Source organism: Enhydra lutris, unplaced genomic scaffold (genome assembly GCF_002288905.1).
Source record: "Enhydra lutris kenyoni isolate GAN:26980312 unplaced genomic scaffold, ASM228890v2 scaffoldscaffold12, whole genome shotgun sequence".
Lineage (NCBI taxonomy): Eukaryota > Metazoa > Chordata > Mammalia > Carnivora > Mustelidae > Enhydra > Enhydra lutris.
The window spans coordinates 28,262,281-28,276,638 of NW_019154096.1; the positions used below are offsets into that span (position 1 = coordinate 28,262,281).

At 33.8% G+C, this 14,358-nt stretch overlaps 1 protein-coding gene across 2 annotated transcripts in view; it reads left to right on the plus strand.

Moving 5' to 3' along the window:
- LOC111144874 (adenosine kinase) overlaps positions 1–14,358 on the plus strand; it is a 531,020-nt gene that overhangs the window by 360,158 nt on the left and 156,504 nt on the right. For both annotated transcript variants that reach the window (XM_022499443.1, XM_022499444.1), the window contains one exon: positions 3,372–3,542. In XM_022499443.1, the coding sequence (XP_022355151.1) occupies positions 3,372–3,542 (171 nt within the window). The remainder of the gene's footprint in view (positions 1–3,371; positions 3,543–14,358) is intronic.

The following is a 14,358-nucleotide window of genomic DNA, read 5'->3' on the forward strand; positions in this document are numbered from 1 at the left end:
AGTAAGCTAGAGAAAAGAAAATGTTATTAAGAAAATTATAAGGAAGAGAAAATACATTTATAGGTCTGTGCTGTTTTTTCCCAAAAAATCCATGCATAAGTGGACCTGTGCAGTTCAAACACATGTATTTGAGATTTCTAAGCATTAAGTCTGGCTATGCAAAAATGGTTCTTTGGCTCTGCCTTAGTCTTTCCCCATCACTCCTCTTCCTACCTTCTTGTTCTATTTATCATTTTAATAGATAAAATTGTCTTGCCTCATTCTCGATACTGATTAATATTATCAGATCTCTTAAATGTAGAATCTGCTTTGTTTTGGGGTGCTCAATGGGACAAAGACTCATAGGATTAACTATCATATAGACTGAAATCCCTAATAAGAAAAATCACAAGAATTTGTTGATTATATATTTTTCTAAACTATAGCCATATAAACTATTGGCCTGTTTTTATTGCAAACCTGACACTTTAAAAAAAAATTTATAATGGTACTGTTATTATTTTGGTGATAATACAGTCTAGAACGTGTGGCCTAGCAAAGGGTATAAATCTAGGAAGAAAAATTATGGTTGGCATCCATTTTAAGTCTTTGCACTATAACAGAACACAAATCCTAAATTGTTTAAATACTAAATATTTACTTAAAGTAAAACAAGAATCTATTCAAAAATGGAATTTAAATTGTGAATTTTCCTCATTTAAAAGCTGATAGCTTTTATATATTCTTTGTAAAACTGACAAAATGGAAGTTATATTGTCCACATCACAATACTCTTATGTTGCATTTTAAAGTAAAACACACATACACACATTTGGAATGAGGCCAAATTTGGACTCCAGGGGCATACTGTTCAGTACCTTAAATTACAATCAGATGTATTTTAGCACAGATCAAATTTTCAGTCCAAAGTTGGTGAGAAGCCTAATTATTTGACCAGGTTACTATTTGTGTAGACCATTCTGTGGCTGTCTGTGGTTAATCCACAGCTGGCAGAATGCTAGCTCTGGGAGGTTTTTATTTCATGCTGGAACACTTTGGGGAGAAATGGGAGGGAGGTTAGCTTTAAACGTTCCTCATTAAATGAAAGACTAAAAAGCAAGTACATACATATTACTATGGAGACAAGATGCTATATAAACTGTTCATTTTAATTCTCCAAGTGACAAAAATAGCAAAGGAAACAGCTTGGATGTTCATAGTTTGCAAGTGACGTGGTAGTTGGTTAAAAAAGTAAGGTGAAAACATTTAAAAAATAATGTTACCTAAGACTAAGACTTGTTACCTTTTAGAACAGTTGAAAATTGGTAAAGAATTAATGGATTGGGATTTTTAAATAATTAGAAAATATTATGCTATTATAATAAGGAACCATTTTTATTAGAATTTCATTAGCAATAAGAAACAATTGTACATAGAATTCTCTCTTAATATCTCAGAATTCATAAAGGCAATAAGCCCTGCAAGTCCAAGTATACATGACTCCTACCTCATAGTTAATTTTTTAAATATTCTTTTAATATTCAATTTGAAAGTAGTAGAAAAAAATACTTTTTTTCTTTTTAAAATTTTTAAAGTTTACATGATGGAAGTGGTAGTCCCTCAGTTGTAATTGAATATTTCAGTAGCCCTTTTTACCATTTTAAAAGACATTTCCTTTACATTTTCAAGGTTATTTCTTCCGTTTATAAGCTAATTCTTCTTTCCTGCTGGTTCCCACTGCCCTAACTTCTTTGGTTCCTTGTTCTTTCTAATTATCCTCCCTGTCTTGCTTCTTCATTCTTCTCTTTCTGCAGTAGATCCTTCTTGTTAAAGATCAAAAATACTCCAACTTAGCCTTGTTCTTAAAAACAACTCTCCTCTCCCCCAGTAAAATATCTTTCTTCTCTTCTCTTTTCAATTACCTATTCAAACTAGGGGCATTATATCTCGTCATTTGAATCTAAGCTCCATCACAATATAAACTGTATGACCCAGGGGGACATTTTGCCTTTATCATTATAAAAATGAGAATAACAGTATCTACCTCATAGGTTTGGTATAAGGAAAATGATAACAACTGGGTTAATATACATAAAAAGCTTTTTAGTGTATTGCCTGGAACACAATAATTGCTCAGTAAATTTCAGATGAGTCTATTATTTTTCATTGATAAATCTTCCAAAATAATTTATAATCTTTACCCCTACTTTCTCACCATTCTTTCATTCTTTAACAGCTGACTTTTTTGTTTGTTTGTTCTACCTTTATCCCATAAGTACTTTCTCTTAATCATCAAATCCAGTGGGTTTTGCTCATTCTTTCTCTATCCGTTGATAGCATTGGGTACATTTAAATATCTTCTTAAAACTTTCCCTGTTGGATTTCTGTCATCACTTACTGTCCTCATTTGCCTTCCTCTTGTTCTCTACTTTATGTTTTTCTTTTCTGCTTTTGACTGTTGTTGAATTATTGTTGTCCAAATTAACTTTTCTTTAAATTTTCATAAAAGGTTGTTATTCCTTTCTTTCAAAGAAATCTTCATTATCCATCATGTGTTCCCACCCCACCTAATCAACTCCTCACCTGCCACTCAAGACCTTTTGCATTCTTGACTTAACTGTCCTTTCCGACTTTATCTTCTTTTGCTCTTTGTGTACTCCTTCACTCTCTTGTGCACCATTCAAATCAATTTCCTATGTAAGCATCCATGTCCTTGCTTATACTTTTATCTAGAAGGCATAAATCTATTTTTAAAAGGCTTTTATTAACAATTTTCAGATATAGATAAATAGCGTTTTAAAATACACCTTTCTGACATAAAATTTTAAATAATATTTTTTATTATCACTGAATTATTTTCTCATTATTTGAAAATTTCAACTCAGAATCTTTCTAAAGAATTCATTTTAGGCATAAGTTAACAAGCTATGATTTTAGTGAACTAATTTCATTTCTAAACTAATTTCACTTTTTAATAAATAGTATGTCCCTTTTAAGAATCCCAACTATTTATAAGAAGATAAAAAGATCCAATCTGACTTCATTACTATTTCTGTAATTTAAATGTAATTATTGTCTTAAATGAGACCTTTGAAATATTTTTTTCTTATGTGGATTCCCAGAATTCTTTCAGTGTTGAGTATACAAATCTAATATGAAATAAGTAATGTGTTATACTCTAGCATAATGACACATACCAAGTATATTGTACTCATATGATAGATTTTTCTTCTAATCAAATGCTGCTGTTTTCTCTCTTGCATTTTATAATTGTATTTTAAAGTTTGTATTATATAGATGTTTGTATTTTTTATAGGTATCTTTTATTCTGACCAAGAATGACTCTGTGGAGATGGCATTTTTAATTTCCTCTCCTTTTTTTCTTTATCCAGGGCTTTTTTCTTACAGTTTCCCCAGAGTCGGTATTAAAAGTGGCTAAACATGCTTCTGAAAACAACAGAATTTTCACTTTGAATTTGTCTGCACCATTTATTAGTCAGTTCTACAAGGAATCATTGATGAAAGTTATGCCTTATATTGACATACTTTTTGGAAATCAGACGGTGAGTTACTTTTTAAAAAAAAATAAGTGGTCTTTTTCTGGTTTTTTTTGGGTTGGGGGTTGTTTTTTTGGTTTATGTGTAAGTTTAGAGATAAAAACTGAAATATTTGCATAAATATAATTGAAAATTACAAAACAAAGCTGCCTCAGTTTGGACCTCTGATTCAGTATTTTTCGTATTTCCTTCAGTATATACTACCTTTCTTTCAAGTTAAAAAAATTGGTTTTTTAAAATGTTAGATTATTGAGGTTTATAATTTGCATAAAGTAAAATTAACTCTTTTTAATGTACATTTCTGTGAGCTTTTGCAAATGCATGCCTGACATGTAGCCATGACTAGAATCAAGAAAAAAGTCATTTCTGTCACCCTTTTCAATCAACCTGTCACCTTATCCTTTCATATCAACTGATTTGTCTTCTGACCAGTTAAATGTTTTCCCCTGAAATTTTCATGGATTAATAAGGTAAGGGGCATTTGGTCTAAAATTAATGTTTTATGAATTTAACTATAAAAAGTGTGAGCCTAAATTTTGAGTAGATATTGGTGTATTATAATTTGTATTAAATTTGTTTATTAATATGATTTTAGCTAATATTTGTATGCTGTATTTGAAGGTGATAAAATGGGGTTTGTTAAAACTTTCACAGCTTTTCATTTTTACCAAGATTATACTTTCTTTTATTCTAAATTAGTGGAAAGTAATGTTTTTGCTCACATAGTATTTATAGCTTCTGTTTAACCTGTAGACATTAAACATCCATGAAACAGAAAAAAAAAATACCTTCAGTATATCTTTTTGTGACTTTAGCAGTATCACTTAACTTTCATGATTCTTAGGGGTCTTTATGTGTAAAGTGAACATGTTGTACTCTCCCAGAAGTCCATTTTGATTCAAATTATATCATTATAACACAGTTTGATTATGCTCACAGATTTTGTATCCAAATAAGATAACTGTGTTGTCTGAATAGAATAACATAAATTTAACCTCAACATAATTTATGAGATCATCTCGGTGATTTGTAGAAATAATATGGTATGAATATCTTCAAAGACACTTTGAAGGAAATGCTACATTCTTGATGATTTACAAACTGACATAATGGCAAGAAATAGTGGTAATGGCCTTGAACTACTGAGTATCTGCTAGAAGTCTCATTTGATTAAAATTTACATTTCACATTTCCTTTATTGCTGGTTTTATTTTCTGAAGGAAAAAGGAAGTAACTAGTAAAAGTGCTAATCTGACCTTTTAAAATAACATGAAAGAATTGGTCATCAGTATGTTGTTCTAAGAATCCGTAGGAGAAGTTGATATTTGAACTCAGAGTTCTTTGTCGTCAGGAAGCTTCAAACAGCAATACTTAAACATATGCTCTGTACTTTAAAAAGACAAATTTTGGGGGCACCTGGGTGGCTCAGTCGTTAAGCATCTGGCTTTGGCTCAGTTCATGATCCTGGGGTCCTGGGATCGAGCCCCCCATCAGGCTGCCTGCTCAGTGGGAAGCCTGCTTCTCCCTCTCCCACTCCCTCTGCTTGTGTTCCCTCTCTCGCTGTGTCTCTCTCTGTCAAATAAATAAGTAAAATCTTAAAAAAAAAAAAAAGACAAATTTTTAAAACTTTTAAAAAGATAAGTATCATTCCAGAGAATGAGACTTTAGAATTAGAGATAACTTGAGAGAATTGAATACCATCAAAACTTCAGCTGTGACTTTATAGTATCAAATGACCCCAATTAGGAAGAAAATGGGGAGGAGCCTTAAAAACAAAACATTGCAGAACACACAGAAAATTCTCTAATTAGAGTTCACATTTGGGTGTGTGCATGGCTCAGTCTGTTAAGTATCTGACTCTTGGTTTCAGCTCAGGTCATGATCTCAGGTTTGTGAGATAGAGCCCAAATGGGGCACCACGCTCAGCACAGTCTGCTGGAGATTTTCCCTCTCCCTCTGCCCCTCCCCCTACTTGTGTGTGCACGTGTGCTTTCTCTCAAGATAAATTTGAAAAATCTAAAAAAAAAAAAAAAAGCTCACATCCGCTAAATATGTGTAAAAAAAGGTGGAAAGCATGTATAGAACCAGAGAATAATTCTAGAAGTTTGGCATAGATTTAGAAGAATAGAAAAAAATAGAGGTACAGATTATTGGGTTTGCAGAAAATGGTGATGATATGAAAATGGTCTTCACTTAAAAAAAAAAAAAAAAACTCCAAATGCTCAGCAAGAACAAGAAAAAAGAATTGGACTTGATCAATATTAAAAACTTTTGTGCATCAAAGGACACTATCAAAAAAGTAAAGCTTAAAGCCAGCAGAAGGAAGGAAATAATAAAGGTTAGAAGAGAAGTAAATGATATAGAAACTAAAAAAAAAAAAAAGAACAGCTCAGGAGCTGGTTCTTTGGAAAAAAATTAATAAAATTGATAAACCTCTAGTCAAGCTTATCAAAAAGGAGAGAGAAAGGACGTGAATAAATAAAATCACAAATGAGGAGAAATAACAGCCAACACCACAGAAATACAAACAATTAGAATATGATGAAAAACTATATGCCAACAAATTGAACAACCTTAAAGAAGGGGATAAATTCTTAGAAACATATAAACTACCAAACTGAAACGGGAAGAAGTAGAAGACTTGAACAGACCCATAACAAGCAAGGAAACTGCATCAGTAATCAAAAAACTTCCAACAGGGGCGCCTGGATAGCTCAGTGGGTTAAAGCCTCTGCCTTCGGGATCAAGCCCCACATCGGGCCCTCTGCTCAGCAGGGAGCCTGCTTCCTCCTCTCTCTCTTTCTGCCTGTCTGCCTACTTGTGATCTTTGTCTGTCAAAAAATAAATAAATAAAATCTTAAAAAAAAAAAAAATCTTCCAACAAACAGAAGTCCAGGACCAGATGGCTTCACAGGCAAATTTTACTAAACATTTAAAGAAAAGTTAAGGGGTGCCTGAGTGGCTCAGTGGTTAAGTGTCTGCATTTAGCTCAGCATGATCCCTGGGTCCTGGGATCGAGCCCCACATAAGGCTCCCTTGCTCAGTGGAGAGCCTGGTTTTCTCTCTGTCCCTTCCCCTGCTTGTTGTCTCATTCTCTCTCTCTCTGTCAAATAAATAAATAAAAACTTTAAAAAAAAATAAAAGCTAATGAAAAATTAATACCTATTCTTCTCAAACTATTCAAAAAAGCAGAAAAGGAAGGAAAATTTCCAATTCATTCTATGAAGTGTTGAATCACTATATAATGCCCACATGAAACTAATATTACACTGTATGTTAAATGATGGAAATTTAAATAAAACTTTAAAAAAATAATAAATTGAAAGGCCATGGAGTGGGTACCTGGGTGGCTCAGTAGGTTAAGCAACTGCCTTCAGCTCAAGTCATGATCCCGGAGTCCCAGGATTGAGGCCCACATCGGGCTCCCAGCTCCACGGGGAGTCTGCTTCTCCCTCTGACCTTCTCCTCTCTCATGGTCTCTCAAATAAATTATTAAAATCTTTAAAAAAAGAAGGAAAACCCACAGAGTGAGAGGAAGTATTTGCAAATGATGTATCTGATAAGGGATTAACAACCAGAATATATATCTCAATAAGGAAACAACCCAGTTCATAAATTGTCAAAGGACTTCGATAAACATTTCTCCAAAGAAGATATATAATTGGCTAATAATAAGCACATGAAAAGATGCTTACCATCACTAATCATTACTGAAATGCATTTAAAAATCAAAATGAGATACCACTTGATACACCTTAGGATGGTGGTTTTTAAAAATTTAGAGGGGAAAAAAAGTATTGCCAAGGAGGTTGTGAAATTGAAACCCTTTTGCATTGGTGATTGGAAGGTAAAATGGTGCTGCTGCTGTGGAAAACAATTTGGTGGTTCCTCAAAATGTCAAACAATTATTACCATATCATCCAGCGGTTCTCCTAATTGGTATATATCCAGAAGTCCTGAAAGCAGGGACTCAAATACTTGCACACCAATATTTATGGCAGCATTATTTCCAATAGCCAAATGAATAGATAAAATTTGGTACATACGTAAAATTAAATATTATTCAGCCTTAAAAAGAAATGAAACCCTGATACATAATACAAGATGAATGAATTTTGCAAATATTATGTTAAGTGAAATAAGCCATACACAACTTCTGGATTTTCCTATAAGGACTCCACTTACATGAGGCGCCCAGAATAGTTAAATTCATAGAGACAGACAGTCGAATAATGGTTACTAGGCCCTGCAGGAAAGAGGGAATTGGCAGTTATGCTTAATGGGTACAAAGCTTCTATTTGGGATAACAAAAAAAGTCTGGAAATGGATAATGGTGATGTTGCACAACATTATGAATGTACTTAATGTCACTGAATTGAACATTTAAAATGGTAAAATTTTGTCTTATATATATTTTGCCACATTGTTGAAATGATTGATTCTACAAACCAGTAAAGTTAGACTAGAACTTATAGAATAGTAAAGATATTATGCTATTATAATCTATATATAGTATAGATAATTAAAGAAATCATTTTTCCCCACCTAGAAGAGAAAGATGTAAAATTATAAGCTACAAGTCATGTCAGGATAGCTTTTTACTTTGTTGGTGTAATTAGTATTCATTTGAATTTGTTTCAGTAGATATGTAGTACCTATTATGGCAGACCAGTAAACAATGGATGTATAGTATATTTGAGACCATCTGTCATGATATGGATTATAGGATAATAGATATTAGATACAGGGCAGTTAGATGTATTTGGTATTTTGTTGAACCAGTCTCAAAATTTCTGCTGATAAATAAATAGTTTTCTAGTGCTATACTTCAGTGTTTACTCTGAGCTTTGCTCAGCTATCAATGATTCAGATAAAGCTGTATTTGCAGATAATGCAAATGCAGAGAACGCAAATAATTCAATACTTTAACAAATATCAAGTAAGTTGAATGTCAAAATGAGACTTTTGAAACTTTAATAGGCTGGAAATATCAGTGGAGTGGTGAAATTTAATAAGGATAAATGTAAATGATTGCATATTGAATATAAAAAGCAACTGTGGCATTGTTTTCTTTAATCTCATCTCTCATTGTTCTCCTTGAATACTTTAGTAATCATCAACTATCTTTAGGTCCATGAGAAGAAGGGACATTTTATTTCTAAAACGCAATGGAGGGATACCTGGGTGGTTCAGTTGGTTAAGCCACTGCCTTCTGCTCAGGTCATGATCCCAGGGTCCTGGGATCAAGTCCCACATCGGGCTCCTTGTTCAGCGGGGAGCCTGCTTCTCTCTCTGCATGCTTGTGCTCTCTCTCTCTCTCTGACAAATACATAAATAAATAAAATCTTTTTTTTTTTTAAGATTTTATTTATTTATTTGACAGACAGAGATCACAAGTAGGCAGGGAGGCAGGCAGAGAGAGAGAGGTGGAAGCAGGCTCCCCGCCAAACAGAGAGCCCTATGTGGGGCTCGATCCCAGGACTCTGGGATCATGACCCGAGCCAAAGGCAGAGGCTCCAACCCACTGAGCCACCCAGGCGCCCCAATAAATAAATAAAATCTTAAAATGCAATGAAGTGTAAAATATATTCCTCAGAGAAAACATATATGATGGTTTTATGTTTCTTTCTGCCCCTCACCCCCCAAACAAAAATCAAATCTGTGCTTATTGGGGCACCTGGTTGGCTCCATCCATTAAGCATCTGCCTTTGGCTCATGTCATGATCCCAGGTCCTGGGATCTCTCCCTTTGTCAGGCCACAGCACAAAGAGGGAGACCCTCTTGGTAGTCTTTTTTGAACTGAGGAGATGAGAGCTAAAAATTCAGGAAATCTAACAGCTGGACAGCTGGAGTTTGCAAGTCAGAGTACCAGAGAGAAAAGAGCTGCATAGACAGAGAACACAGATTTGCAGAGTCCCACCCAAATCTTCAGCTGATAACTAATCAGTGCATATTTGTCAGGAAACCAGTGAAGGCTGAGAACCACCTGAAAAGATTAGAGGGAGTAATCTTCAGAGTGCATGTGGAACCTGTAATCATTCTTGTTCTGTGAGCCAGAGTGAATAACCTCATAATTCACGGGGCTCCAGATAGAGTACTCAAAACGCTAATGGGGCAAATTAGACTAGAGTAGAAGATACTGTGGTTCTTCTCCTAACGATGTTATTCCAGTATAATTGACAGCCTGTATGTAATGGATAAATTCCTTGAAAAACATACAGTACCAAAGCACACTCAAGAAGAAATAGAAATAGGGCTATTCAGGTTACCTATTAAAGAAATTGAATTTTTACTTAAAACCTTTCCCACAAAGGAAGTCCAAGCACCAGATTGCTGCTGTGTTGAATTCTGGCACAAATTTAAGGAAGAAATAGTAACAGTTCAATACAAACTATCCCAAACTATTGAAGAAGTAGTAGTACCAAAAATCAAACAAAGAATTAAAAAGCTACAGACTAATATCCCTTATAAAAATAAATGCAAAAATTCTTAAGATAATTTTAGCAAATCAAACACAACAATATATGGAAAGGATAATCACCATGACCAGGAATGCAGAAATCAATCAATATAATCCACCTTAATAAAACTAAGAAAACATAATCTTCTGAATAGAGACAGATTTGATGAAATCCAGCATCCTCTCCTGATAAAAGCCTTCAAAATAGTAATAGAAAACTTCTTCAATCCAACAAAGGACATTCACAAATAATATACAGCTAACATCATACTTAGTGATGAAAGACTGAATATTTTCCTTATAAGATGAGAAACAAAACAAAACTCTCCACTTCTATTCAACATTGCGCAGTGCCAGTAAGGCATAAAAAAATCCAGATTAGAATGGAAGAAGTAAAATTATGTTATCAAACACCATTGTGGTTTTTTTTTAATTCTATAAAATCTGCAGAAAGCTATTACAACTAAGCTAGTTTAGCAAGGTTGTGGGATACAAGATAAACATACAAAAACCAATTTTACTTCTATATATTAACAGCAAACACTCAGAAATTGATATTTAAAAATACTATTTCTGGGATGCCTGGGCGGCTCAGTCAGTCAAGCGTCCAGCTCTTGATTTCAACTCAGGTCATGATCTCAGGGTCATGGAATAGAGTCCTGCATCAGGCTCTGTGTAGTCTGCTTGGAATTTTCTGTCTCCCTGAGAGAAATAAATAAATAACAATTAATTAATTAATTAATTTTTATGATACTGTTTCTGATACCAGGGCTCCTGGCTGACTCAGTTGGAGGAGCATGTTACTCTTGATCTCAGGGTTGTGAGTTCAAGCCCCACATGGGTGTAGAGATTATTTAAATAAAACTAAAAAATAAAAAATAAAAATATTATTTCTGATATCATAAAAATGTATGACATATTTGGAATAAATCTGAGAAAAGATATGCAAAGTGTATGTATACTAAACACTACAAAACCTGTTGAGAAAGCAAATGAAGAATTAAATGGAAAGAAATAGCATGTTCATGGATTTTAAGACTGTTGTTAAGTGTCAGTTCTCAAATTGGTGTATGTACATAATTTAATCAAAATCCCAGCAGTTTTTTTCAGTAGAAGTCATCAAACTTATTCTAAAATTCATATGGAAAAGTCCTGGACTAGACTAGACTAGCCAGGCCAACTTTGAAAAAAAAAAAAATCAGAGGACCTTTACTACTACATGATTTCAAGACTTAATATAAAGCTATACAATGTGTCATGGGCCTAAAGATAGACAAATAGATCATGTAACAGAAGGGATAATCCATAAATAGACCCATAATTGAGTTTTCAAGAAAGTTTCAGAGGTCATTCCATGGGGAATAGTTTTTTGTTGTTGGTTTTTTTTTTTTTTTAAGATTTTATTTATTTAACAGAGAGCAGCACAGCGAGAGAGGGAATACAAACAGAGGGAGTGGGAGAAGCAGGCTTCCTGATGAGTAAGGAGCCCAATATGGGGCTCGGTCCCAGGACCCTGGGGTCATGACCTGAGCCGAAGGCAGACACTTAACCGACTAAGCCACCCAGGTGCCCGAATAGTCCTTTTAACAAATCATGCTTTTTTGAATATCCATATCCAAAAAAGCAAACTTCAGCCCATACAACTATATAGTTCTTTGAGTGTCCAAAATTAAAAAGTGTGACCCTGGCAAATATTGGCAAAGTATAGAGTTAGAACTGTCATATCTAACTGGTGAGAATGCAATATAGTACAAATGCTTTGAAAATAGTTCTCCAGTTTCTTAGAAAGTTACATATACAACCACCATATGACTTTGCTATTCCCTTGTAGGTGTTTACCCAAGAGAAATGAACGTGTATGTTCATACAAAGACATACACAAATGCTCATAGCAGTTTTAATTGTAATATCCAATGTCTGGAAAGAATCCAAATGTCCATCAACTGGTGACTGGATAAACAAATTGTTAGGTATCCATACAGTAGAATACTACTCAACTATAAAAGAAGTGAACTATTTATACATACACCTACATAGATGAATCTTGGAATATATATGCTGAGTGAAAGATGAGATGCCAGGCAAAAGTTCACTCCGTTTGATTCTACTTAAATTCTAGAAAATTGAAACTAATCTGTAGTGACAGAGTAGATCCATGGTTGCCTAGGGATAGATATGTACTGTGAGGCAATGATCACACAAACAGACGTTAGGAAAATGTTGGAAGTAATGGATATGTTCCTTACCTTGATTGTGGTTATGGTTTCAGGACTTGATCCATGTGTCAACACCTATCTACTTATTCACTTTGAATTTGTGCAGATTATAATATGATAATTATGTCTCAAAAATTATATCAGAATTTTTAAAAAATATATATTGTGTGGTTCTATTTATAGAAATTTAAAAGTAGTAAAAATTAATCAAGTCACTCACATAATAAGTTCCAAAGAATCAATGTCAAAATGAATTAAGTACCAATTAATTTTTTTATTGACCCTGTATCAAATTTGTTATTTCTATGAAAAATTTCCTTGTATTTCAATGGTATTATCAAGCCAAAGGAGAAGTGCTTTGATAGTCTTGAGTTTTAATCTCATAGACTATTAAAACTTATCATACCCCACCACTGAGTAATGCTTTAAAGTTACAAATGTTTTCCACAAAAACCATCATTTAGGGGCACCTGAGTGGCTCAGTGGATTAAGTACCTGCCCTCAGCTCGGGTCATGATCCCGGGGGCCCTGGGAGCAAGTTAAGCCCAGCATCAGGCTCCCTGCTCAGTGGGGAGTCTCCCTTTCGCCCACCCCAGTCTGTGCTCTTGCACACTCATGTTCTCTCTCTCTCTCTCAAGTAAATAAATAAAATCATAAAAAAATTATTTAATATACACAATCTGTGGCTAATTTTCTAATGCATTTAAAGTTTCAGCTTTACTTGTAGAAAGTACTCAGTGTATGTTAGGTGGTATTGATAGTGTTGTTAGGAATGCTGATCTTATTCCTCCATTTAATTAAGTTTTACTTAACTAGCTTGCTTAGATAACATGCACACATCATTCCCTTGGTAAAACATAACGAATAGTTACAGGTAAATGAGGGAGAACTCGTGGGTATTAGGCTATTCTTTGGTAGACCACCTTCTCTTCCCACAATGTTCTTTGTTTACAAAAAGTCAATTTATTGCCCGTAAACATTTTTAATGCAGCTTGTCTTCATTATTATTTAGTTATTATATAATCTGATAAAATGTGAGTACAAATGAAATGAGGACTTGCTTAATGAGTTAAATCAGAGTACAAAATTCAATAAAGATAAATTGCTTTAAAAAGTTGCTCTTGGGGGCACCTGGGTGGCTCAGTGGATTAAGCCGCTGCCTTCGGCTCAGGTCATGATCTCAGGGTCCTGGGATCGAGTCCCGCATCAGGCTCTCTGCTCAGCAGGGTGCCTGCTTCCCTCTCTCTCTCTCTCTCTGCCTGCCTCTCCGTCTACTTGTGATCTCTCTCTGTCAAATAAATAAATAAAATCTTTAAAAAAAAAAAAAGTTGCTCTTGAATTAGACAATGGCATGAAAATTATAAAATATTAAAAGAAGCAAAAAGCTGTAAATACGTACCACTCGGGAGTAGCTTTATAAATATCTACAAATTTTCACTCTGGTTTGAAGAAACTTAAACTGGAAATCAGAAACTACGAATTACGGGTTTGGTTCTATAAGAAAGATTATAGAATATCAATCAGCAGATACACATGCAAAGTTTTAACCCTACTTTAAATATTAGCAAATGATATATATTTATAAATAAATAAAATATATAAATTTTTCCTTATTTTAACCAACTTGTTGATTTATTAGTCAACTACTATTCCTTTAATTTCCTGATGTGTAAAGTAAGGGGATTATATAAAAATACTAAATGATTCTTAATTTTTTCCTTAGAGCTTAAAATGTTTTTTTAAAAACCTACGGATTCATTTTCTCACATATTCTAATATTCAGTAACACTGACCAATTTTATTCTAAATCAGCAAAGCCCTTGTTCTGAAACCTAAAATAAAATGCCTACCATATTTAATTTTAGGTAACTATTCTTTTTTCATTGTTAATGTTACAGGCTCAACTGTAGTACCTTTTAAGCTACTTTTTTCCCATGTCTCATCCTATTTCTTTTATCTGATTTGTGCAAGGAAAATGATGTTCTTCTTCAGGGAATGTCTGAAAATATTTGGTTAGGCAATCCAGACACAAAGTAGAAATGTCCACAGGAATCCATTGCTGCATTAACATGCTAAAAACAAAGTATAGTTATTAAGTGATAAAGTTTACTATTTTCTTTCTTTTCTTTCATTGTGGTAAAAAGCA